The 25,662-nt window shown below is 34.3% G+C and overlaps 4 protein-coding genes across 11 annotated transcripts; 2 read left to right on the top strand and 2 right to left on the bottom strand.

Moving 5' to 3' along the window:
- Positions 1 to 51: 51 nt before the first annotated feature.
- On the bottom strand, positions 52 to 8,719 carry LOC100813529 (uncharacterized). 2 transcript variants are annotated; one of them, XM_003517368.5, is made up of 11 exons: positions 7,968 to 8,710; positions 7,439 to 7,514; positions 7,167 to 7,274; positions 6,432 to 6,548; positions 5,619 to 5,966; positions 5,142 to 5,464; positions 3,127 to 3,226; positions 2,982 to 3,041; positions 2,333 to 2,419; positions 1,087 to 1,227; positions 52 to 818 (listed from the first exon to the last, which is right to left on the bottom strand). In XM_003517368.5, exons 1-11 carry the CDS (start codon positions 8,057 to 8,059, stop codon positions 489 to 491), a joined length of 1,782 nt encoding a protein of 593 aa, XP_003517416.1. In that variant the 5' UTR covers positions 8,060 to 8,710; the 3' UTR covers positions 52 to 488. The 2 variants fall into 2 exon arrangements, with proteins under 2 accessions (XP_003517416.1, XP_006573715.1); XM_006573652.4 differs by having other exon boundaries at positions 7,439 to 8,719.
- A 2,964-nt stretch (positions 8,720 to 11,683) lies between these two features.
- LOC100527338 (aquaporin TIP2-1) lies at positions 11,684 to 14,187 on the top strand. Its single transcript, XM_003517367.5, has 3 exons — positions 11,684 to 11,928; positions 13,221 to 13,468; positions 13,650 to 14,187. Exons 1-3 carry the CDS (start codon positions 11,802 to 11,804, stop codon positions 14,022 to 14,024), a joined length of 750 nt encoding a protein of 249 aa, XP_003517415.1. The 5' UTR covers positions 11,684 to 11,801; the 3' UTR covers positions 14,025 to 14,187.
- Positions 14,188 to 14,267: 80 nt separating this feature from the next.
- Positions 14,268 to 20,666, bottom strand: LOC100812453 (leucine--tRNA ligase, cytoplasmic). Of its 2 annotated transcripts, none has more exons than XM_006573651.4 (4): positions 20,560 to 20,666; positions 18,922 to 20,471; positions 16,059 to 17,807; positions 14,268 to 14,448 (listed from the first exon to the last, which is right to left on the bottom strand). In XM_006573651.4, exons 1-3 carry the CDS (start codon positions 20,613 to 20,615, stop codon positions 16,066 to 16,068), a joined length of 3,348 nt encoding a protein of 1,115 aa, XP_006573714.1. In that variant the 5' UTR covers positions 20,616 to 20,666; the 3' UTR covers positions 14,268 to 14,448; positions 16,059 to 16,065. The 2 variants fall into 2 exon arrangements, with proteins under 2 accessions (XP_006573714.1, XP_003517414.2); XM_003517366.5 differs by lacking the exon at positions 14,268 to 14,448 and adding an exon at positions 15,228 to 15,555.
- Positions 20,667 to 22,561: 1,895 nt separating this feature from the next.
- On the top strand, positions 22,562 to 25,015 carry LOC100791905 (formyltetrahydrofolate deformylase 2, mitochondrial). 6 transcript variants are annotated; one of them, XM_041016942.1, is made up of 8 exons: positions 22,562 to 22,781; positions 22,896 to 22,989; positions 23,070 to 23,220; positions 23,357 to 23,394; positions 23,506 to 23,665; positions 23,930 to 24,028; positions 24,127 to 24,213; positions 24,727 to 25,015. In XM_041016942.1, exons 1-8 carry the CDS (start codon positions 22,730 to 22,732, stop codon positions 24,871 to 24,873), a joined length of 828 nt encoding a protein of 275 aa, XP_040872876.1. In that variant the 5' UTR covers positions 22,562 to 22,729; the 3' UTR covers positions 24,874 to 25,015. The 6 variants fall into 6 exon arrangements, 5 of the variants coding, with proteins under 5 accessions (XP_040872876.1, XP_040872868.1, XP_006573712.1 ...); XM_006573649.3 differs by having other exon boundaries at positions 22,564 to 22,781; positions 22,877 to 22,989; XM_006573650.3 differs by having other exon boundaries at positions 22,566 to 22,781; positions 23,321 to 23,394.
- Positions 25,016 to 25,662: the final 647 nt, after the last annotated feature.

Below are 25,662 nucleotides of genomic sequence, written 5' to 3'. Positions count from 1 at the left end.
CAAAGCCAAGATTGATACGTCTTCTGCTAAACTTGCATTCAATACAAGATATCTAACTTTTTTTTTTCTTTTTCTATTTCCTCTTATTTGACTCTTGAACTAGGATTATATCAGCTTCAAAAAAGCATGCATATTAAGTAGTGACACACTCTGCTCACCTATATAATATATCGTATGTAATCGTTCGAAATTCTTCATATATTTATGAATTACCCATGGTTACCTTTTATTATTCTATTCTACAACTTACATGTTAAAGGAGAGTTTGTCTATACAAATGGTTAGGTGTGCGGCTACATTTATCAAAATATTTAGATAGTAAGAGAACGAAATCTTGGTAAAAAAAAGAGTACGAAATCTAACACAAGCAAAAATTACATTATGTTGAAATGTACTCAGAAATTTCTATAAAAGCCCATAACTACCTCGTATTTTGCAAACAGTCAAACCTAAAAAGAACCTCTTCATTGCTGTAAGATGTTATATTGTTATACCCACCATGGCTTGTCTATTAGATCCTTCGAGAACATGTACCTGAACCTAGAACTGTAAGGCAACCATTCTATGATCTGAGATGATTTTTTATTAGATTTACGATCAAGGCACTTCTGTATTGAATCATGCAGTTTCTTGTCAACACTTTCCATGACCCATCCAAGGAGATCATCTAAACTGATTGACGCTTCTCTAGAAAATCTTTCCACCAATTTAGGGAGAAAAACTTTGCTTGACTTCTTCACAACTACATTTGCTTGAAGAAACTCTCTCTTAGCAATATTCAGCTGTTCTCTTATATTTGATGCGGTGTAGACTTTTAGCTGCAGCAAAGTAACAATAAAAGTCTTGATCAACTTTTTAAAATCAGGGTATCAGAGAGCAGTAAGTTAATATGGATTCAAATGTGAATACTGAATATCAGTTTTAGAATTTCTCTTATTTACTTCCTACTGTGCTTCATCAATGCATCAAAATTGATCAAGATGCATACTCAACAAGAGCAAAGCCCTACACAACTAACAATCACATTTTCCCAATGATATTCAAACTGCAATTCCATGGAAAAAAGTAAAATGAAAGAAAAATTACCACAGGATCTGACAATGCCCCAGTGCAAAGAGCAAAGCAAACAAGGGGTTGAAAATCAGTAATACACAATTTTGAGCTGATAAGCTGTTTTTCTTCACCATTTTTCTTCCTCAGGGCAGCAGACAAAAAGCTTTCAAGCCACTGTTTGACAAACAAAAAAAATAATCAGATGAAACACGAGATGCCATCCTTCAAATTCTGTTAAAAAAATTACAGTATAATATTAGGTAAAGAAATAAGGTCCTAATGGAGTCCTAAGCATCTCACTCACAAAATTATTATATTAAAACTTCTTATAGAGTCGTGGACTACTCTTTCAAGTTGAGAATCAAACCCCAATGGATCCTTCACCAATTCTGTTGTGATCCATCGATTAGTGAGCTAATCAAACAGGATAAGCTCATCCTATGCCGTTCTTTAGGTTAAATGTACACAGATAGGGGAGTTAGGTTAGGAAGAACTATGACAGGGCAAACAATGTTTTTCCCTTTCGCCCTCATCTCCACAGAACCAAATCACATGTCCCATTCTCTTTCCCACAACAAAAATAATAACACTTAGGAAAAAAATAACTAACAATCAGGAGTTAACTGTTGCACATTATTCTTCTTTTTCTGATGCTCCCACTAATACTTCTGTCACCACCACTACTTTCCCACGTCTACCACAACTACCACCCCTGCCCTGGTTACCGCCATCCCCATAACCCTCCTTTCATAAGGGTTATTTATTAGTATACAATTTATATTCTTACCTACTATGTTATATGACACGTATGAAACACTAGATAAGACAAAAGCTTATCAAGCTTATATCTTTGCCTACTTTGATACAGCTTTCTTATCCACCCTTTTATCCTGACAATTAAACAGCCCTAAAAGTTTACAAGATCATTGGTGATTGTTAAATCATAGCTGTGCAACGCCAATTTAATGATAACACATTCAAACGGATACATTAATGTCTTTCTAAAGCAATATAAGCTTGCAAGCAGTAGATGCATATCATGGGAAGAATCTGTAATTTGTAAACCTCCGGTCAAAACAGAAAAAATATAGAGTTGCACTATTCGGACCAATCAAAATATTCCATCATTAAAATGCATCCATAAAACTAGCAACACTTCTCTCATATATTCGGACCAATCAAAATATTCCATCATTAAAATGCATCCATAAAGCTAGCAACACTTCTCTCATATATCTGGAGGTGCCCATGTTTTTACTTGAGAGGGTCAGATGTGTACCCGTCCAATGCGGGGTGTTCGGAAGCAAAATATCGCTTGTTCTATTGCATTTGCACTTATGATATGACCGCCAATGTTGTAAGCTGCCTGCACTACACAGTGGTACTCATTATTTCCTACTTTCCATGATGTATCAATAAAAGAAATGAATTAAGAATAAGATAGCACCATTGAGAAAAATGGAGGTGCTAAAAGTATATGATTATGACATCACAGGTTAAAGTAAGTTACTTCTCAACGGCATCTAAATGTCCTCCAAATAGCATAGCAACTTTAGATACATGCCTTTTGGTGGCCTAAGCCATGTAAATGCTAACAAGTAATTAAAGAGAAGGGTTCATGAAGTTTCTTTTCCCCCCTACAAAGGAAGATTTTAGTTGATGTGATTGTTTCTTTGTAATTTGTTGGATTAAAAAAAAAACAACGTAATAAACATTATTTGGATATGGTTCCTCGTCTAGGCATCGCACTAAACAAAGGTTGGCTTGGGGAGAGCATTTCAGGGAAAGTATTATCCTTCTAAAATTTTAACAGCATTCTTAAAGTGTTAGATAGTCTCTGCATCAAAAACTTTCCAGAACATATAAAAACTAGGGAGAATTTGCTGCTGCCTAAGGACAATATCCAATCGAATAAAGAAATAGACTACCTTGTGAAACAAGGCCAGCCTCTTGAGAGAGCCCTGGGGAATTCCATATGCTAAATATGCCTGTTAACAGTAAAAGAAAGTCATACGTGCTGAAACTCAGCAAAATAAAAATCATAGTCGCGTCACGCGTGATTGTGAATATTACGTGCATCACAAGAGCATTATGCACATTGATCCAGAACGCAATTTGTCCATCACTTTCCATTTGACTGATATTCACCCTTTCAAGTTGTTCCACCAGTACTCTGAAGGAAATGAGAAAACGAAGGGGTTAAGTCTACAATTCAATCATAAGAATCTGGGGTGTGCTTGGGCCAAAATAGCAAGCACACATAAAACTAGAATTGAAATATCCTTCCCTTAAGAGACAGTGGGTTAAGTAGATTAAGCAAAATTGTTGTGTTCTCTCAAAAATTAAATTTAAGGAATTCCATTTATATTAAGGTTTTTAGTAGTTTGTTTTAGAGATGTTCTTGATGTTTTTCTATTTTTATTTATGAGCTCATCCTTCATATGATGAACTCTTTTTAGTAGGACCTTTATTAGTTCTCTTCTCATATAAATCATGTAGGCAAGATTTTGACATTTTTTCTCACAATTGTAGCTCTAATTTGCTTTCTAATTTATTCATTTATGATATTATCAATAAATTGCCTTATGAACCAATAAAGTCACTAGACTAGCTATAAAAGTTAAGTTTCGAGACCATTTTATCATTATCGACATTCTACACTGCTGAAAAGAAAAGCGGTTCCCCCTTGTAATATTCATATTTTGTTTTCCCCTAAAACTCCACAAATCTATAACTAATATAGTAGAAAAGTAAGACTTAAAATGTCATTACCACCTCCTATACTCTCACTTACACTCTCATAAAACAAGTAGATACCTTTACAAGTTTTAAAATTTTAAAAAGGGACGGACAATAATATATGTGCGTGTCAAAACTGTACTTTCCAAATAATGACATCTATAAATGCTAAAACACTCAATGCCAGTTAAACTTGGGCCAAAATGTGCGAATGTCAGAATCCGAATTACGAAAACAGATCTCCCTGGGTAAGAGTAAAATTAAGGGAAGTAACAGTTCTGGGATTAATTATTGACTTAAGATTTGGGAGAAAAGAAAGGCAAGGGCATGTTCCAAAAATTTGAGAGAGAGAGACACACACATCTGGCACATAATAAAGGAAAAATCTTCTGGTTAACAACCAAGAACAAGAATAAAATCTGCACTATCCAACAGCCTTCAAAAGTCCCTTCGTACAGGATAAAGATCCTAACTAATTCTTATCTAAATAAATCTAATAACATCCGTCAAAGGTAACTTGAGCAAAAACAAATCAAAATGTGAACTAATACTTGCACCGCTGCAGTTGTGCAACATCACCAACCCATCTACAGCATCCCAACATTTAAGTATAATTGGCTCATTTGTCATGCATCGTTAAATGTGAAGAAGCCCAGATCAAACCATTTAGGATTTTGAGTAGTTTTTTGCCAAGAAGTTATGCAACAGGTGTATTGGACTGGTCATCTCAGGGGAGGCCAGGCTAGTGTGTATCTCAAATATGACAAATGGATTCAAGGGAATATACATAGAACCTGTGAAATGACAAAGGATTTTAAAAGAATTATGACAGATTCTCTGAAATTTAAGAAAACTTTGGAATCTGATGAGGGCCTTCCAATAGTCTGACTTTCTTTTTTGGATCGTAGTACTATAAACTTAAGTCACAGAATACTAAAACAACTGTATTGATGCTACTACTCTGTTTGTCTAAACCACATGTATCCTCTACTGGAGACAATATTGTTCCAGCTAAGTAATACCACTATGGATGGCAAAACTCTCCCTCCAAGTATTTAACACTACTACTTAAGATGTCTAGAAAAAGAATTGCCGATCAGATAACAAATATTGTCTAGAAAATCATCGTACAGACCACAATAAATATATAATAGTTAGTGGGTAATTTTAAATAACTCTCGCTAAGATTGCCACAAAACTGTTAGTTGTCAAATTTCTAATTTTCCAAACAAGGATATAATTTCAAGGTACGACACCGCCTTAAGATTCTTTATAAATGCATGAGAAGCACCTTCTTGGTATTCATATTTTTAACATCACCTTGAAGTTATCATATTTAAAGAGCCAACCTGTAGTTGTCAATGGCGTAAGAAGCATGAGAAGAATGACGTTTACGAGTAGCTATCCAAGATATTTCCACTACTGATTTGCAAGAACAGTCTCGATCATTCCCAAAACCATGTCTTGGCTGTACAGCATGAGTGGATGACCTTGATAATAAAGGTGATCTACTTTTTTCAGTATTTACAGAGGTTGCACTACGGAGCCAGCAATATACAGTTGCCATACACTTCACCATCTCCTCAGAAAGCCTGTTTGGGCACTGGTTTAGATGATCTTTTAAAGTTCGCAATGCTGGAGTTTTCTCCTTTGTGGAAAACTTCTCATTAACCTGACACATGATTAAGGTGAAAATGTTGGGACAAACATTAGAAGGGGATCTTTTGTATATTAGTGTCATCTTTAGGGTATTATTATATATAATTAAGTTTTTCCCATTCACAGAATAAACAAAGGAAACGAGTACCTATAGCAATATATTATACCTTGGTGGAATTAGGACAAGTCTTTCCAAAATAAACTTTGCCCTTGCCACATGATAAAGGAGCATAACTTGACCCAAAAATTCTATTCTTCAAGTCATTATTATAAATCAAAGTTTGCAAGGGTCGCAAGGGAAACTTTTTTGATGAACAGAAAGCACTTGAAATTATACTTGGATGCTTCCTGGATTCATGCCTTGGATGAGCAGGTGAAGCCACGCCAGAATTTTGTTCAGAAGGTGGCCAGCTTACACAATGTTCAAAAATATTTCTGTACATGGCAAGCACATGTTGCTCACGGCTTGTAACTTCTTCTTCAAGTAACTCAATTTCAGCAATTAAATCTTTTGTCTAAGAAGGGGAAAAAAGAAAAAATAGTTAATTTCCACAAAACAAATGAATACTTAAGGCCATAACTTGAATGAGAAAGATCACATTGTGCATTATACATGTCCGATCAAAATTTACAATCCAAGTGAAGGGTTCCTTTATCCTTATCACTAGCTACAGTCCTTCACATGAGAATCAACTCCTCTGGTTCTAATAATTTATAATCCTGAATGGCTTATTCTATGCCGAGTCAAGTTTGTCCAAACTTAAATAATATAGTAACATGTAATAATATTTCTGTCACAAGACTATACACACAAAGAATTGCACAGGATATTAGTCAAGAACCAAATTAACCTGAAAACTTAAGTTGTTTGGTGGGTGCCCAAGTATGGTTTATATCTCTTCCATGTCCACTACGATCTTAACAGGTTAATTTGTGAACAGAGCACAGGCCCACTGCCCGAGTAGCAAATGTCAAATTACCTGAGCTGCAAAGTGTCTGTGTCCAGGTGATAAAGTACTTGAGGCACGACCCATTGCTCTCTCGAGCAGAATACGCATAGATTTTTCCTGCTGTAGGCGTAGCTGTAGCTGTTCAACCTGCAAATCAATACATCATATAGCTGTTCAATCAAATACTAAGCTATGACCATCTTATGGGAAAATAAAAACCTGCACAATCTGGCATTGTCTTTCCATAATTTTTGCCCTTCATGTTTCTTCCAATGTGTTTTCATTAAAGTGATAAAATACAGAAGATGCATTTCCCAAAAAGACACTATGCTTATATCCATATGAATATTTCCTACAATTCTTTTCCATTGTGATTTCTTGATCTTATTAAGATGCTTCTAAATTACACTTTATTGACAAAGGTCAGTTCTGGTCTTCAGGAGTTGCGTCTCTGATTCCACAATAAAGAGTATGCAAAATTGTTCTATGAAACACACTACTTTATATCAATTAGTTCCAAGACCATATAATCAATTTCTTTCATTTTAAAGGTCTCTTCAAGTAATACAATCTTCAAGTTATCCAATGGTGTTTCCCCCACTTCCAAATTAAACTTTGGGGGGAAGATAAGAAAACCAAGAAGCAGTATAGTGTCATTCTGAGTCATCTCAGTGTTAATTGGAACAGAAGTGTTCACAAGAAATACCTAAGTGAAGAATCTAAATAGCCAGAGATAAATTCCACCAAACCAAAATGACAACTTACATCTTTTTCCAAGGATGCTCTAGGTTTTGAAAAGGTTTTCTTGTTACTGGTGAGGTTGTCGTGTAATGGACTTGATAACCTAGAAGCCCTCACTGAAGGTGGTGAAGCCTGTTTAAGTCACAGCAAATGAATTAATTTACTTTCACATTCAAAATTACAATACAAGGTCCATACGTTGCATGTTGAATGCAATAATTGTTTTATCCAAAGAATTACGAGATATGACTTGAAAAGTAAAAAGATCAAATTGATATTGTAGTCTCACAACTCACAAGAGATTCATGCTCGTCTTTCTCTATAGGACGCAAAACTCCACCCCTTGAGAATTTCAGGTTCCTGTCAGAAGCACTGGGAAGTGCACAATAAAAAAAAACCACATGCCATGTCATCACACAAAATGAAGCACAGCTGAAGACGATAACTGCAATTTGTCTATTAGAAAACATTATCAACATTTACAACAAACGCTTCTTGCCACAATCTACAAAGTACCCCAGACCAAGTTTTCTAAATCGTTATTTCAATAATATACTCGGACAGAACCTACCATCCTCCACTCCAGTTTTTGTTTTTCATAATGCCCTTGAACTCAATCAAACTCAAAAGTGACAAATTTCATATTTTTCATCGAAGAAGCCACATAGTTAAACTTCTTCACACCAATGGATTCATTAACCAATTTTAAAAACAATAAATTCTTGGCTTAAAAAACGTTATTATGTTCTCCATACGGTATTATAAAGCGACAATAAGAACCAAAAGGAGGCAAGATTGAGTTCCAGTTAAAGCAAAAACAAAAACCTGTTAGAGCGCCTGTGTGCTCTAGAATTTGCACCCACTTGTGCATCACCGTCGTTGCCAAATACATTATGAAAGTGAAACTCACCCATCATTAATTCTTAGCTATTCTAGAAACCCTCTTGCATTCTTCTTCTATCTATCTATCAATACTATCATATAGTAGTATTTACTACACAGTACACAACGTAACACCAGGGACCGACCGGGTTTCAAATGGAAGGGAGAGTGTGGGCCTCGAATAATTAATTGAACATTGAACATAACATAAGATAAGCAAGCATGGTTTCACTTAGAAGAATCGAATTGAAAAATAAATAAAAATGTGAAACACTGAAACCGTGTGTAGGAGAGAAGGAGAATGTGAAGTGAAATAAATAGCATTATAGCAATAGTTACTACGGAAAGACTGCGATGATCAGAGAAAGTGGACTGCACTGATCGGAATTGAATTCGATGGGCACTGAGTTGTTGGATGCATTCAATGTTGCCAATTAATTCATGTACTGATCAGAACCACCCACACATGATGAAAGATAAGTTGAAACTATGGAAATGGAAAGTGGTACTGTGAGGAACGCAGAATCGCTAATTCGATCCATTAACGCTTTGAATTTGAAATGAAAAAGTGTTGGTTTTGGTCCATCCTTCATTCACCCGCCAATTTGTTTCCCCTTTTGAATTCTGTTTTCCACTTTTCCCTTTCTCGACTTGCTACAATGCTTAGCTTAAAATGTTCATCTTGAAAGATTTCTAGGCCAAATTTACTAATTGCTTAAATTCACTTTTTCTCAAGTTTCGCATTTGTGCAATTTTTGTCTTTTAAAAAAATTATCACATGTTTTTAAATTTTAATAATTTTAGTTTATCGTTGATCTGTAGTAAAATTTTTAATAAAAATTATTAATGATATAATGATGACATAAGGTACTTACATAACATATAACATAATAATTTAATATATTTTAATGTGATATTAATAATATACAATTTTGATTCTTAGTTTCATGTTATCATATTATATGTGTCACATCAAATGTTAAATTGATACATCAACATGGATGTTACATAAAAAAAATTATCTATAAAATTGATGATAAACTAATAGGGGATCAAAATTATTATATTTTAAAAGCGTAGAAGATCAAATATGCAATAAAACGTTTTCAAGAACCAAAGTTACATAATCATGAACTATAGGATTAAAGGTAGATTTAAGCCTTTGCTGATTCGGATTTTAGGTTTTACTTTTCCTGTTTCTTATTTACTGAAAATTTGCTATTACTATTAAGTATAAATTTGTTTTCCTTATAATTTTTATTCATAATAAAGAAATAACCTCTATTTTTCTCTATTTTATTTTTTATGAAACCTCTGCATGTGTGTGTATGTATCAAAAGTCAAATAACAAATAATAATGAGAACTGATATTTTCCTCCTGTTCCCAAGAATTTATTTTTTTCCTTAAACCATGTTGAGACTTGTTTTGGATCAGACTTGACTTAGGTCCGACAAGGCCTAATTGCTCCAATTAAAACTCCGGAGGACGAATAGCCCATAAAGGCTCAAGCCAGCTTCCAACACATTAACTGTACTTTTCCTTGTCAAATAAAAAATAAATTCAAAGGCTTAAGCCAACCTCCAATAATATTAACCGTAGCTTTCCTTGTCAAATATTCCTACTATTATGTGAGAAGATAATGATGATCATATTATGAAGAAGATAACTAATTTATCACATGTTAGGGAGCTTGAAGAGCATTTAAACAAGTTAACAGGCTAATGATAATTAAGGATTATCAAGAGAATCAGCACCACATCTCCAGAAAAAATATTAAAAAATTGGATATACGAGTCACATATCTTATATATCCTTCATTGAGTCCTTTCTTAGTTAATGTGAAACCTAACTATTCACACTTGATTTTTCATTCAAAATACAAGTATATATTTTGTTTTGCTGATTTAGTATCATCGTTCACCAAGTGTTGCCTATAACTATTAACTTTAAAATTTGTGAGCACGAAGAAACCCTCTTAGTGTGTGTTTGGACTAAAATCATGTTAGATATATTCACTTACGCAAAAGCAACAATTCATAGCTTCTGGTGGACACATGCAAAATGGACACTGTTACAGAAACAACCACATTGTTAAACAACAAAGACTTGATTTAGATTTTCATAAAATTCATTTTTAAAAGAATTAGAGTTAAAAAAAATTATTAGTTTTTTAGAGTGGTACTATAAATGTGAGTTAAACAAATTTACTTATGTGAAGTTGATAAAAGAAAATTACGTATAAAACCCAAAATCAATTACAATCACCACAATATAAATTTTGGAACCTCTAAAATTTTACCAAACAAATAACGGTGTATTAATACAAAGTTATTTAATATTTTATTGGCATATATTAAGATTGAAGTAGTGTATACTTTTAAATTATACACAAATATATATAGTTTAATTACTTTTTACTATTTTTCAAATTTGACAAACAATTAAATATTATATCAGCGATTTGATTGATAAAATACATATTCTGTATAAAGTTATTAATAGTGCAATGGCCGATGTATATACCACTTTTTCAGGCACATGTTATTAATAAACTTTCACTTATTTTTAAAGAAACATGCTGATAATTTACAACTTGAATTTGCGAATATGCTTCAAAAAGTGTAGTTTGTTAATATATTTATTAAAATAAGAATATAGTTCTTGATCCCATCTTGACACTAAATAATCACATAACAACTAATACATTTAAATAGTCGAATCAATTATCAGTCAATTTTTTATGCAAATTAACTCTCACAATTATACTATATATCTTGTACTGGTATTTCATTGATGCTATTTGCTACCAGAGCATTGTACCACTAAGAGAGAAGCTACTCTATAGACATTATTTAACAAGTAGAATACATATATAGGCAATCCAGAATCTTCTGCTTTCATAACAAAAGACTACAAAAAGGGAATGCAAAAAGAGACAGAGAAAACATACAGAAGAACTATCCCACTAAGCCGCCCAATTAACCACTAGTGATCAATGGTAGCATTAATTATTAAACAATTCCAAATTGCCAATGAAATAAGGCCGAACAAACATTCTATTTAAATGTTGGCTTCATTATTTATCGATCTGGAAAAAGAAATGCCGACATTATTAATCAATAGTCAATGAATAAAAACGTGAGCACATGTAATCTATTACCGATGTACAAGCATCGGAGTTTATGAGAAACAAATATGAGAAGAAGTATTGTTCATATATCTTCTGTCGGCTGTCATAGTGGAAAAAAAATTGTCACGATTGTTATCATCATCATTTAATTTTAACCTCCTTTGGTTAATTTGGCTAAATGGAAAACGACGTCCTATATATATATATATATATATATATATATATATATATATTAATGCAAGTGGATCGTTGAGAATGATAATATTCGCTTAGGATGCTTATCCACCCAATTATTATTTTTTAAGTTCCTCGTTTATTGTTCAATTGATTGACTACTATTGAGCTCATGATCACTAAGAAAATAAAACATGAACACAAATAATAGGATTTTTAAAATAAAGAAAAGAGTAAGCTAAGGGGTTAGTTTAGGTCCTGGATCGATTATTAATCAAGCGTTATCCAACCACTCTTGTGGGTCCATGGTCGGTGCATGACAACCAAGAATGGCTGTCCCTTCACAATCAAATATATTATATTTGTGTAGTTTCTTGTTATATAAACCTAAGCAAAGGTTTATGAGGCAAGGCACCAGTAATTAATAACAAGCTAGCTATTAGTTCGATTTTGTAGTAAGTGAGGTGCCAATATGGTGAAGATAGCTCTTGGTACTTTGGATGACTCTTTTAGCGCTGCCTCTCTTAAGGCTTATTTCGCAGAGTTCCACGCAACTCTGATTTTCGTGTTCGCTGGTGTTGGATCAGCCATCGCTTACAGTAAGTGCTGAAACTTGATATTTGAGTATATATTAATTAACCACATCAAAGCATATAGATTCATGCACTATCTGTGTTAGTCTGCACAATAAAAATTTAACTAGTTGCTGACTAGCTAGCTACCAAGTAAATGTGTAGGCACATGCTTGCTTTAATCCATTTATGGTATGTATGGACATTCTAAACATGAGAATTTCAGGAATTAATTAAGTTGGTTCACACGAGTCAACAAAAATGGAGTGATAAGCACGTTGAATTAATTTTAAAGCAATTGTAATTATCGTTACAAATTTCTACATTAACTAGCTAAAGTCTCAAACTAACAATTTTTATTAATAATGTACGTAATTGGTGGAGTTAACTTTCTCTCTAAAGTGAACAAATTTGTCAAGTGAAAAAATATGATTGCATCTATCATTAATTTGAACTAAAGTACTTCTTAATCTTAACTAACTTTATACATTTACTGTCTCACTCTGGATTTTTGGAATAAGTATTTATTTTAAAAGCACTTATGTATAAGTTGTTTTGATAACTAAAAGGAAAATAAGATTACTCTGTTTTTATATAAGCTATAAATTGTTTTCATAAACTATCATGAACTTATTAAAATGAGCTAAAAACCACTTATGGACATGGTTAAATTATTTTCGTAACTTCTCTCAAACACATATATAAAGGTTTATATGCCATAAGATAAATCCAAATAAATTGTTTATGAACTCCCAAACTGGCCGTTTATTTTAGAAGAGTCAAATCAATAATTGATAATATGTTCATATAATGTGATATTCTTAAAAAGAATAATATTGATGATATAAGATACAAAAATTAGTTGTGCGAAAGTGAAATAACCTGACTATTCTATTTATATTAGAGGATAATTTTATTTCAACATCTCCTTTGAATAGTCAGATTGTTCTCTATCGTTAACCTTTAATGGGTAAACTTAAGTTTTGTACCAAATAGCATTTAAAATTTGTCAATTTTTTTTTTTTGTATTTCAGGCTAATTATATGGCATGATTAACCACTTCATTAAATTTTATTTAACGCAACTAATGAAATCGTCTGATCAAATTAAATAACGGTAATTGCTTCATAGTTATCTATCTCACTACCATAAAATAACTAATAGAGTTGGTGAAAGTACCCATAAAAGAACGAGTAATAATATTTATTTTTCATGATACCCACGTATGCATATCTATTAAAAAAAAAATACTTGTAATATATTGGCACAAACGTACATGGAATAATGGAGTGGTTGGTTGTGGTGTTGTTTTTCTATAGACGAGCTTACAAAAGATGCAGCCTTGGATCCAACGGGGCTGGTGGCAGTAGCTGTGGCACATGCATTTGCACTGTTTGTAGGTGTCTCCGTCGCCGCCAACATCTCAGGTGGCCATTTGAACCCAGCTGTCACTTTTGGATTGGCCATTGGAGGCAACATCACTCTCATCACTGGTTTCTTATACTGGATTGCCCAATTGTTGGGTTCTATAGTCGCATGCCTCCTCCTCAATTTGATCACCGCTAAGGTACTGTTTCTTTTTTCAAATTTCTTTTAACCATATATAATAATTTTGAATCTTATTTATTCATATTATTAGGATATTAGTTAAGAAATTAAAAGATAAAAATGTAAGTTGGACTTGGACACTTGGAATGTGAAATTCATAGATAAAAAATCTGATGTGATATTGCTTTGGATATTGGCAGAGCATTCCAAGCCACTCGCCGGCTAATGGTGTGAACGATTTGCAAGCTGTAGTGTTTGAGATTGTTATCACATTTGGGTTGGTTTACACTGTGTATGCAACTGCAGTAGACCCAAAGAAGGGGTCATTGGGTATCATTGCACCCATTGCTATTGGGTTCGTTGTGGGTGCCAACATCTTAGCAGCAGGCCCATTCAGCGGCGGTTCAATGAACCCAGCTCGCTCATTCGGCCCAGCTGTGGTCAGTGGAGACTTGGCTGCTAACTGGATCTACTGGGTTGGCCCATTGATTGGAGGAGGTTTGGCTGGCTTGATTTATGGAGACGTCTTCATTGGTTCCTATGCCCCTGTCCCAGCCTCTGAAACCTACCCTTGAGCTTCAACTTCACTTGTGTGTTCCTTCAAGTTTCATCTCTGTTCACCGTTTCATGTCATGAGCCTCTTGGCTTCTTGCATTTTAAACTCTACTTTATCTATTATCCACCGCTTGCAATAATTATGTAAATTATAATTCGAACTTGATACATGAATTGTTGGAAGGTCCCCTTGTTTTTCGGTTTTCGTCCTACCAATGACAGCGAGCTAGCTAGTGGTTTTTACGGATCAGATCTGCAGTTCATTTTTCAACTGTAATCAATCTCGGCCAATATTTAATAGACTAACATAATTAAAAGAATGTATTGTAATTGGTAAAAGATGAAACTGCATCTCGTGCAGTTATTTTCCTAACTGTAGGGGGTCCGAATCCGAGTTTTACAACTACAATCTCAAACGTCACTTCTGTAAACTTTTCCTCGGATCTGCAATTATCAATGTACAAAGAACTATTCAGCTTTTTAGACCTTGAGGCATGCCCTCAGCAAAATCAAGTTCAAAGAATTTTTTTAAGTGAGATTATGCATTGTAATGCCATCTTCCGTTTTGATATGGTACTAGAGAAGCTCCCGAGCATTTGCACGGTGCACAAAACATAAAAGCAACTAACATTTGCTGTGTTGAGTCAAAAAGCAAATGCAGAGAAAAAAATACAAGAGGATGAACTAAAGTGAATATATGATTGACACGTGGAAGTTAAAAATGAAGAATGAACGGTTTTAATATAACTATTGATAAGAAATGAAATCCTAATACTTGCTTGGTATATCGCATCACAAGATGTGCTCAATCAAAATCAGGTTGTAATTGCAGTTATTAGCTACAACATTTGGTCTATTGTTTTTGTCCCTCTAAATGCACCACTTTTTATTTCTTAAAAGTGTTTTAAATGATACTTTATAAAAAATTGAAAAATGTTTTAGATACCACTTGAAACAAAAAGAAACATTTCAAATGAACTAAAAACATACAATACTTTGGAAAGACTGAAACCCAACTCTTAAAAATTTTAAAGGACAAAAAAACATATTTTACTCTAACATAAAATTAAAAAAAAGAAAAGAAATCTTTCGCTATTAATCCAAGTCCATGGCCTTCAATTAAGTTGCATGTCAAAGTTAGGAAATAAAGTCTGAAATCCAGCATGAAAACAATTATAATGGAGAAATTTGATCAACATTTAAGTAATGATTTGATACCATTCTAAAATAAATAACTCATCACCATAAGAACATTATGCTACAAAATGTAATTTTCCCAATTGTCAGAAAACTGACAACTTGGACATGAAGACGTAGAGCAAACAATGAAGGAAACTTAAGGAGTAATAAAATTAAAAGCGAAGAAGAGATCTCTTTCGCGGCACACGAAAGCAGAATGTCAGCAAACCAGAATTCTACATCAGCAATTTCCAACAAAATCTTCTGTTATCCACAAAAAATTTCAAGCTCCCCAACCACCAACAAAGCATGATTCAGATCAGGATAATCATACTACACGTTCCTCAGCGGAATGAAGTACACTATTGCAACCTATAAATGACGATCACATGAATGAGCAATTTTGCACCCAGACAATAATATTATTAAGAACGCACTTTGCCTAAGATTTCTCAAACAGGAAACTTATGCAATATCAGTGAAACAATTATATTTTCAGCTATAACGAGAATGCCAACTTTCGAAATTGCTGATAAATCTTCTCTAGCAGCTATACTGAAGAGGTAAAAGCAGTTACTCGTGTGGATGCATCAGGAATGGATCGTTTCCAAGTTAGTTTACTCAACCAGGCCGTAAACTTAAATATATAGGATGAGGGTATGACCCATGAAACAATTAAGTGGGACAAAATATAGAAAAAAAAAAAGATTTAAACCTCAAATCAAGCCAAAAAGAATTTAACACTAAGGTTCAGTAACTCATCCATGTCTACATATATAACAAATAAAAATAAATTACATTCGTGTTTAGATGACCAAAAAATGAAGTAGGAATTGTGAACTAGTTTAAGAAAAGAAAAGTTTCCAGAAACTCACCCAGTAGCTACTGAGTTAAAAAGATAGCAGTTGGTTTTCCCGGAGATGGAGGATTTTGATTTAGTAAAGAAGCTAGTGGTCCAGCTCTGGCCAAGGAATCAACATCTGCTGCAGATAAAATTTCCACATCTTCTAGACCTATCTGTCTCTTGATCAAGTCCAAGTTTTCCTTAAGAACCTCAATTTCACCAAACGGCAATCTCAAATCCAGGGCTTGAGGCCCAAGTGCAATTGCTTCCTCTTTCTTAAACCTCAAGAAAGGCATACAACGCTTTTGGATTTGTTTATAATTAGAAGATTGACCTACAGAACTCTGTTGTAAAGCCTGCAATATCTCTGAGTCTGGAGCAAAAGTTCGCGTATCTCTGTTAAATTTGTTCTGAAGGATACTCAGGCAATCGGCTTCCAAACCATCAAACTGTTCATTTACATATATCAAGCCTGTCACCTTGTTTTCTGTCACTGATGCAGCTGGAGGACCTTTCTTATTACCTTTCTTTGAGCCCGAAAGTTGCTTCTGAAGCAACTTCCTCATCAAAACAATTGAGTCCTGCAAATATTTATTGGCACTCTTCAGTGTGAGATCAGGAGCATCAGCTGTTGGCCAGCCCGCATTCACCACAAAACCATCCTTCTTCAAAAGCTCTCTCCAAATAAATTCTGCATAATGTGGACAGATGGGTGCTATAAGACGAGTCTGCACATCCATAAAACGCCACACCAAGTCACGATTGTAACCCCCAACCCCACATGAGAATCTATACTCATCCCTAGCAGCCTGAAGATCATAAAACCCAGTCTTGAGAGCTTCTCGAAACATGTAGTTGGAGTAATTTTGCTCAGTTGTCTTGACAGCAATATTAATCTCATTGGCAAACACACGATCAGCATAAGTAGACGGGGGACCAGTTCTCATGGAAGATTCTGCTGCCAGATTATCTTCATACCATGCAATCTCTTTGGTGAGCCGGAGAATTGCAGCATTTGCAGTCTCAAACACAAAATTTGCATCATCAACACCATCACCAGCATCGGCCAAAGAGAATCGAGTAGCATCGGCAGAAAACTCCTCAATTGCCTGACGCAGTGTCCTGAAATTTCCAGTGGACTTGGACATTTTCTCAGAATTGAGCATAATGTGTCCATTGCATCTAAACCCACGAGGCCAGTGATGCTTGGCCATAATTGCAGTATGGTTGTAAATGCAGAAGGTAAGATGATTCTGGATGAGATCCTTACCAGAGACTCGAAGATCAAATGGATACCAATATTCAAACTCACGCTTCATTCTTTCTAAAAGGGATGATGATATATCAGTTGACTTGGGATATGGTCCACCACAGAAAATATAATCCCAGACATCATCAGTCAGTTGTTGAGGTTTGATGGCAGACTCGCTGGATCCATACATGTCACCATTCTGCAAATGGTGTGAAACAGTGTAATAAGCCATGTAAATGGTGGAATCTGATAAAGACTCAACTAGGAACTGTTCATCCCATGGTATGCGAGTCCCAAGACCAAACGATCGTGAGCAAGCCCACTGGTTCAACCAGCTTAAAGTGTGCTCAAATCCATGTCGTGTCTCATCAGAATACAGGCTCATATTAGAAAGGCACTCCTCAGCTAGCTTCTTCCATTCTGATTCTCCATATGTAATGTACCACTGATCTGTGAGAGCTACAACACACTCATCGCCAGATCTTGACATCACCCGTTTCTCTGGTTCACTGTAGATAATAGCCTGGCCTGAAAGTGTGGAACCAAAAAATTTAGTAACAGTGGCAAGATGACTAAGCTCAATACAGGAACACAAAAAATGTAAAACATTTACAATTAAATATGTAAGTTAAAAATAAAATAAAATAATGAGTTTAATTTTGATTCATTATTACTGCAAATTATTTCTAGTATCATGTAATTACATGTTAATATATAGGGGAAATTTCTAAACGGTATAACCTTCTTTGAGGTCTTTCAAAATGTCACTCACACTTACCTCCCTTATTTTATTCTGTAACTTACACATACTACCCCTTTCATAACATCATTTAACTTACACATTAAAACTTACACTTCCTTGCTTTTTTTCTGACAATCTTGCCCTTCTTCTCCTGAAAACTTCATGAGGCTATTAGTGCCATTTTGAGAGAAAAACAGGCTGGGCATTGGGGGGGGGGGGGGGGGATCAACACAAATCTGTGAAAGTTTATTATTATTTTATTCTCATGTTATATTACACACTTGGCAACAATGCCACAATCTTGTGATTTTCCAAAATCTATAAGGTGCCTATTTAATTTTAAAAAACTACAAAAAATTGGTAAGGAGAAAATATTATCTCATTTCGAGGCAAACACCATTCCAAAGACATGTGTGCCATTAGTCTCAGGCTCTCAGCAATGATTTCTAGATGATACGATGTTCATAAATAATGTTTCAATACATGTTTTCCAATGCAGAACAAAGTAAAATATTTTTTCAACACCATCCAAAATTCATTATACTTTTAAATACATATACTACAAATTTAAGAGATATATACACACACACACACACATATATATCTATTAGTCATAAAAATTACCGTATTCAGTACTCTAAAAAAATGTAAAAAACAACTCACTGTATTCAGTGAACCAAAAGAATCTAGAGGACTGGTTTGTATCATTTAGGTAGATCTCAGAGGAGGTTAGTGCAATTTCCCGTAATATATAATACACAAAGAATTTAACCTTTAACATTGTTGTATTAAGCAGGAAAGAGGCAGGAGCCAATATTTATAAATTCTGAGAAATACAAGAAACAATAAAATTGCACATGATATTTTAGAAAAAAAAATAGTCAGAAAGTGAATGCTGACCTGTTTCTAAAAGCTTGTTTCTAATCAAGGGCTTAGCTTCCTGAACTTTTCTCCCAGTAAATTCCCCAACAATCATCGTCCCTTCAGTGAAACCCTTCAAGTACGTTTGCTTCTTGGCTTCTACAAGTTTTTCCTTATCATTTTGGCTTTTGATTTTCATCTGCAAGCAAACCGTCTCGGCACATTTATTCCCAAACTGCGGAACCTCAATGATGGGCACAATCTCAAACGGCAACACCCACTCATCCTTAACCCCAAACTTCTCCCTGAGCGCGGGTTTTGCCTTCAAATCATGCAAAGCCATGTAGTCATCGGGAGCATCACTGGGCACACTGGTGACAACCCCAGTACCCTTATCCATCAAAATAGACAACATGGGAAGCGCATAAATGACCTCATTGAAGGAAAGTGGAGACTTCAATGGAAGTCCAATCAAGTCACGGCCAGTGAGCTCAAGCAAGCAAGATGGTTTCTCCGGAACCCGCGAGCGGTTCTGGTAGGCAAGATTAAGCGCAGCTCGGTGAGCAAGAACAAACACCTCACTGTCATTGATTTCAAAAGCCCCATACTTCCCATCCGGCAACACCCAAGCATTGGTTTGACCATACATTGTCTCAGGTCTCAAAGTTGCAGCAGCAAGAAACACCTTCTTTCCCTCCAACACCTTAAATTTTTCAGGAAAAGGAGCAATCAACTCCATCTTAATAATAGTGTACTCTTGAGGCTGAACTCCCTCACCACTAGCCCTATCATGATCAGCACAAGGTTGACCATCCAATGGAGAAAAAATAGTATACCTCACATCCTTCACAACCTTCCCCATGGACTTCAACTTCCTCATCTGCCACCTCACAAACGAATCAAAATAAGGGTTAATATCAGTTGTAATAAAAGACCTTCTCCAATCACAACCTAATCCAAAAGCCTTAAGGTCCTCAACAGCCAGAGGTGGAAAATACGAAAGCCACTTATAAGGATCCTGAAATTTCGAAATCTCAGCATCGGAAATCCCTACACTACGCATAATCTCCCACTGGTAAGCCTGCCCCGTTGACTTCGAAGCAGCCTTTGACTTTTTACTTTTGAATTTATCAGGAGGAGCACCATCGCCAGAAGAAGGTTCATCTTGTTCTTGCTGTTGTTGTTGTGGCTCTTCTTCGATTTCGGAGGATGGGAAGACGGGCGGGTCGCCGAATCGCTGGATCTCGCGGGTGAGTTTGTCGGCGGAGGCCTTGATGGGCATGCCGGTGCAGTGGAAGGCAAAGGGGAGGAGGACGTTGGCGCCGCGGAGGCGGTGAAAGGCGGCGGAGAACTCGAGTTTGGAGAGGGAGAAGGCGTGGCCGAGGTGGAGGTAGCCGTTCATGTAAGGGAAGGGGAAGTTGCCGAAGAATTTCTCGCCGGGCGAAGGGGGCTTCTCGCCCGGTTCGGCTCTGAAGACATCTTTCTCTTCCCACCATTTCTGTACATTCGATTCGATCTCGCGCAGCCGGTCACGACGCGCGAAGCTCTTGTTGCCACCCTCGCTCGCCATGTCTGAGAGGTGGCGGAAGCTGCGGTGAAATTAAAGGGTTTCAGATTGGAAAACAGAAAATGGAGAGAATCGGATAGAGGTTGAAGGTGTAAAAAACTTTTAATTACCTGTCTGGTGCTGAAGTTTGAAAACGGAGGCGAGACTGCGTGCGACAAAGCAACATACAGAGAAAGAAACCAGGCGCGGGATAGAGATCAAGACCAAGGGTTTTTGCTTGCGTCTTCCCTTTGGGTCGGGTTTCTCAGCCCATTTCTTTGGGCTTACAGGCCTGTGTGTTTTTTATTCTAGGGTATTGCTATTACCACCCGCAAGTGTCAAATAAAAACTTTATTCCGATAATACCCTTTTAAAGGACATACATTTCCTTTCTATGAAACATATTTTTGTTTTGTAAGAAGGATAAAAAAATACATAATTTTATATGATTTATACGTATTTTTTTCATAAAAAATAGAATTATGTATTTTAACATATAAATAAATCAAATCAAAATATTTTTTTTGTTAATTTATTATGCAAATAAAAGATATTTCTATTTTTAAAAAAAATTTAAATTTTTTTTCTATTGATATCAACTTTTTTTTTACTCAATTTATATATGAAATTATTTAATTATTGATATATATAGTTACCCCAAATTAAATTATCTTCAAAGATACATTCTTTTGTCATTTTTTGTTTCCTTGATCGCCTTCTATTATCCAACTCTCTTTGAATTAAAATATATATATTAGATATTAATAATTTTTATGATTACGTATAGTGATTATAAAATTATGTTTAATCAAAAGATACTATAAAGATTAGTTTTTTATTTTTCAATGTCACAATTGTCTTAAAATTATTTTGTATGCAAATAATTGTGTATAAATTATTATGTGCGTAAATAAGTGTGAGGTTAACACATAAGCAAAAAATAGTGGAGGAAACCAAAGAAGGTTATTATTCAAGATTGACAAAGATATTTATTCAAAAGGCTAACAGATAATACAATTTTGGTCCCCTTATTTTGTTTCTCCATTTTAAAATAGAGACATTTAATCCTCTTATTTTAGAAAATTTACAATTATAGTTAAATCATCAATTTTGCCTATGATTTATTTCTTTTATTTTGATACTGTTGAACCTTAGACCTAACATATTTGTTTAAGGTATCATAAAAAATGATTTAATTAATTATAATGTAAGAAATAAAACATAGATAAAATCGAAGATTAAATCAAAATTGTAAATTTTTTAAAATATAGGGGCCAAAATTGTGAATTTTCTAAAATAGAAAAATCAAATGTTTCTATTTTAAAATGAAAAGACTAAAATTGTGGATTGAAAAAAAAACCAAAATTATATTTAAATCTATTCAAAATTTTGTATAAAATATTTTTAAGAATTTCATATTCACGGACAATTAGTTTTTTTTATTACTTGCATACGTTAATAAACAACTAGTTTAATAATAATAAGTATAATACGTAATCAATAAAAGTATAATTATCATAAATTATTGTTAATTATTTTCATTATTATAATTATAATTATAAAAAAACATGATTGTAATCAATTATCATAGTTACATTCTAATTATCATATAATTTATAATAGTTTAAAAAAAAATCAAATCAATTTATTGGTTAAAACTCTTGAGAATATTATGTGTAAGCATTCCTGTTGAAAAATATTTTCGTATATACTATTATAGATAGATATAATGAAAATTGTTTCCGTTAAAAGGGTAGTTTGGGATGATAAAAATTTAAAAGCACATGGGATGAGAATAACAATTCCCTCTGCTCTTTTGTCTTAGCAGATAACATGAGAGTATATGTCTAGCTGCACTAAGCATCTTCTGTTAGCGGATGCCCTTCTTTAAGATTGTAATCCTTTTTGAGTTTACGCTTTTATTTTGTCGAGAGATTCAACCCCTAAAGAAGTTAAACTCGGCTGTATATATGTATTAATCCAATTGTTTTAGACCACACATGTATAGATTTAGGTAAATAAAATTTCAATTGTTTTAGACCACGTATATAGCCTATTGAAGTCCTTTTCTATAGTTTTAGACCACGTATATGTTTTCCCATTATTCTTTGGTACAAATAAAGCCAATACATGCGTAGTGTGAGGACAAACACATACCCACCAAATAGATTAATTTTGAGATAGCCAAATGAAAATGGGCATCGTCCAAAGACTGTGTTCTAGTTGGAGTAACGTTTTCAGATTGGGCAACAGGAACAGTTACAGTTCTTTTAATAAATCTGTTGATCCCACAAACCCATCATGTTCCAGTTCTTCCTTCCTCACGCATGGAATCCACGTGTTTCAATGCCCCGTAAGCCACAGATGTTTCTAATATTTCTACGTTAATTAATTTTTATACTATTATCCCCATACAATTCCAGTTGAATTGGTTTTATCTTATGATAGGATGCGGTTGGAATTGTAGCCAATCTATCGGATTGCATTGCTTCTCGGGGTGGCAACATTCTCTCTGCTGATGTTTTTGTACCTCAAAATAAACGAGTCTTCTACTCCAGAAAGTACTCTAAATATACTCTTTTATATGCATCTATTGTGTGCACACACAATCCAATTTATTTATCTTGTTCAACATCTGCAGTGTTTTTGTTTTTGATCCTGTCATGTGGCCTCGAATGCAAATGGAGGAGGATTTCCTAAGGATCTCTAAAACATTCAATGCCATGAGATCTGTTATAAGGGTGCCAGCTCTGGATCCTAAATATAAGATTGCTATTCTCGTAGCAAAGCAGGTATACATTATTGTTTCTTCTCTTGTTATCTTTTTAATATACACATATTTATGTAACGTAATGTTTGTGTTAAAATAAAGGTTTCTTTCTATTGTTGCAGGACCACTGTCTGATTGATTTGTTACATGGATGGCAGGATGGAAGACTCTCAGTGGATATCACTTGTGTAATTAGGTGGAATTTCAGAAACTATGTTGCTAAATTAATTTATGTCTCTTTATTTTATTTGATTTTTAATCTATTTCAATATTTAGTTATTATTGGCTTATGTGATAAATTTAACAGTAACCATTATCGAAGTCCAGAAAATGAGGTGATTCGTTTTCTTGACATGCACGGTGTTCCTTATCATTATTTGAGAACAACAGCAGAGAATAAAAGAGAAGAGGAGATCTTGGAGCTGGTTCAAAATACTGATTTTTTAGTACTTGCGAGGTCTATGCGGGTAAATAACTTGATGAAATTATGTTTATTACTGTTCCAATATATAACTGATTGTGGCAATTGGTTTTAACTCTTGAAGTTAGGAGGCTCTTTCTCAAAGCTCTTCTCTGCGCCTATAAGTTGGGAAAATATGAGTTTTACTTGTGATTATCATCTATAGTATATGTTATATTACTGTTTGATTGTATTGGTGCTGAGGATTAAATTGAAGAGGAACATCAGTTGTTTATGTTTCCTTATCCTTTTTATTGATTTATTTGTGCAGATACTATCCAGCTTCTTTTTAAGGAGTTATGGGAAGGATATAATTAACATCCACCATGGCCTGTTACCATCATTTAGCGGTAGCAATCCATCTAAACAGGTGGCCTTTTATCGCCAATTCTAATAATTTGTTGTGTGCTGGTCATGCTTCCTTCCTAATCGTGTTAAATGTTTAATATGATTTGGTTTTCTTGGCAGGCCGTTGATGCAGGTGTGAAATTAATTGGTGCAACAAGTCACTTTGTGACTGAGGGACTTGATGCTGGACCTATTATTGAACAAATGGTGAACATAAATGCCATTACCTAGAAATTATGACAGTCTATAAGATGGAATCAACAAATTATTAGCTGCCACTGGTGTGATATATGATCTGTGCCAGTTGAATTTGATTCTAGCACATTATGACTATGAGTCTCCTTTTACATGGCCAAATCTCAAAGCTGACTTCAGTTTTAATCTCATGCAAATTTTAACTTATGCTCTTTGGGGGTAAATTTCCTTACAGATAGATGTTCATAGAATTTAGTGTTTTCTTATCCTAAAAATAGAAGACATTCGCATTTACTATGCGTTAAGATTCAAGGTTTGCACTGACAACAGAAATAAATACTGATGTACATGAATCTGTATACCATTAACTTTTTGTCCTAAGTCCGTAAAATCTACCTATATCACAATTTATTTGACTATTAGAGGCATAATTTGTTTTATAATTAACTGATAGCCTTAAGTATGCCTTGCCCTGCCCCCCCTTTTTTTTCTTTTTAATGTGAACTGGCTGAATCTGAATTGCAGGTTGAAAGAGTTTCCCATAGAGATAACTTGCAGAGCTATGTGCAGAAATCAGAGAACCTTGAGAAACAATGCCTCACAAGCGCTATCAGGTCTTATTGTGAGCTTCGAGTGTTGCCATATGAAAAAAAGAATACTGTCGTATTTTGAGGACAAACAACAATTATACACTCTGCCAAATGGGGGTATATCTCTATAAGTGCATATGATTATTTACTTCAAAAGCCCACGCTATGCTTATATTTGGATAAACTTATCAATAATTACTTTAAAAAAAAGTTGTTAAAATGAATTAAAATGGGGCATATCTCTATAAGTGCATATAATTATTTACTTCAAAAACCCACATTATGGTTATATTTGGACAAACTTATCAATAATTACTTAAAAGAAAATAATTAACTTCTCTCATAAGTTACAGTTAATGTACGCATAAGTTAAAAGAAAAAAAAATAGTGGGGTTACACGCGTGTCGTGGACTCGTGGTCTCTATAAAGATAATGTTTTTTTTTTCTTTATTAGGTTTTCTTTTCTTTTGCCGAGATTTTTTTATTTATTAGAGAAACATGAAAGGAAAGCTACAATATGACTTGAATCCCATTTAATCGTGAAAGGATTGCAAAGAAATCTGTGAAACTAATTCCGCAACTTCCGAAGTTCGTGACTCCGATTATTGGTCGTTGTGATTACATCCAAACATGTTACCATTATTATTGAATAAAAATAAGGGTTTTAAAAATAGATAGACACTATTACTATAAAAACTTAAACTAACATCGAAACATCTTTTTATATACTAGTAATTTTTAAGGTATTATTATAAAATTTTCTTTAAAAAAAGTATTATTATAAAAATTAAATTTAAGGTAAGTTAAACAATTTTTCTTACACTCTCTGAAAAAAGAAATAAATACTCTCTAAAATAGGAAATGAATGAAG

Source organism: Glycine max, chromosome 1, assembly GCF_000004515.6.
Source record: "Glycine max cultivar Williams 82 chromosome 1, Glycine_max_v4.0, whole genome shotgun sequence".
NCBI classification, from domain to species: Eukaryota; Viridiplantae; Streptophyta; class Magnoliopsida; order Fabales; family Fabaceae; genus Glycine; species Glycine max.
Note: the sequence above shows the minus strand (reverse complement) of the source record. Positions and strands in the feature narration are given on the sequence as shown.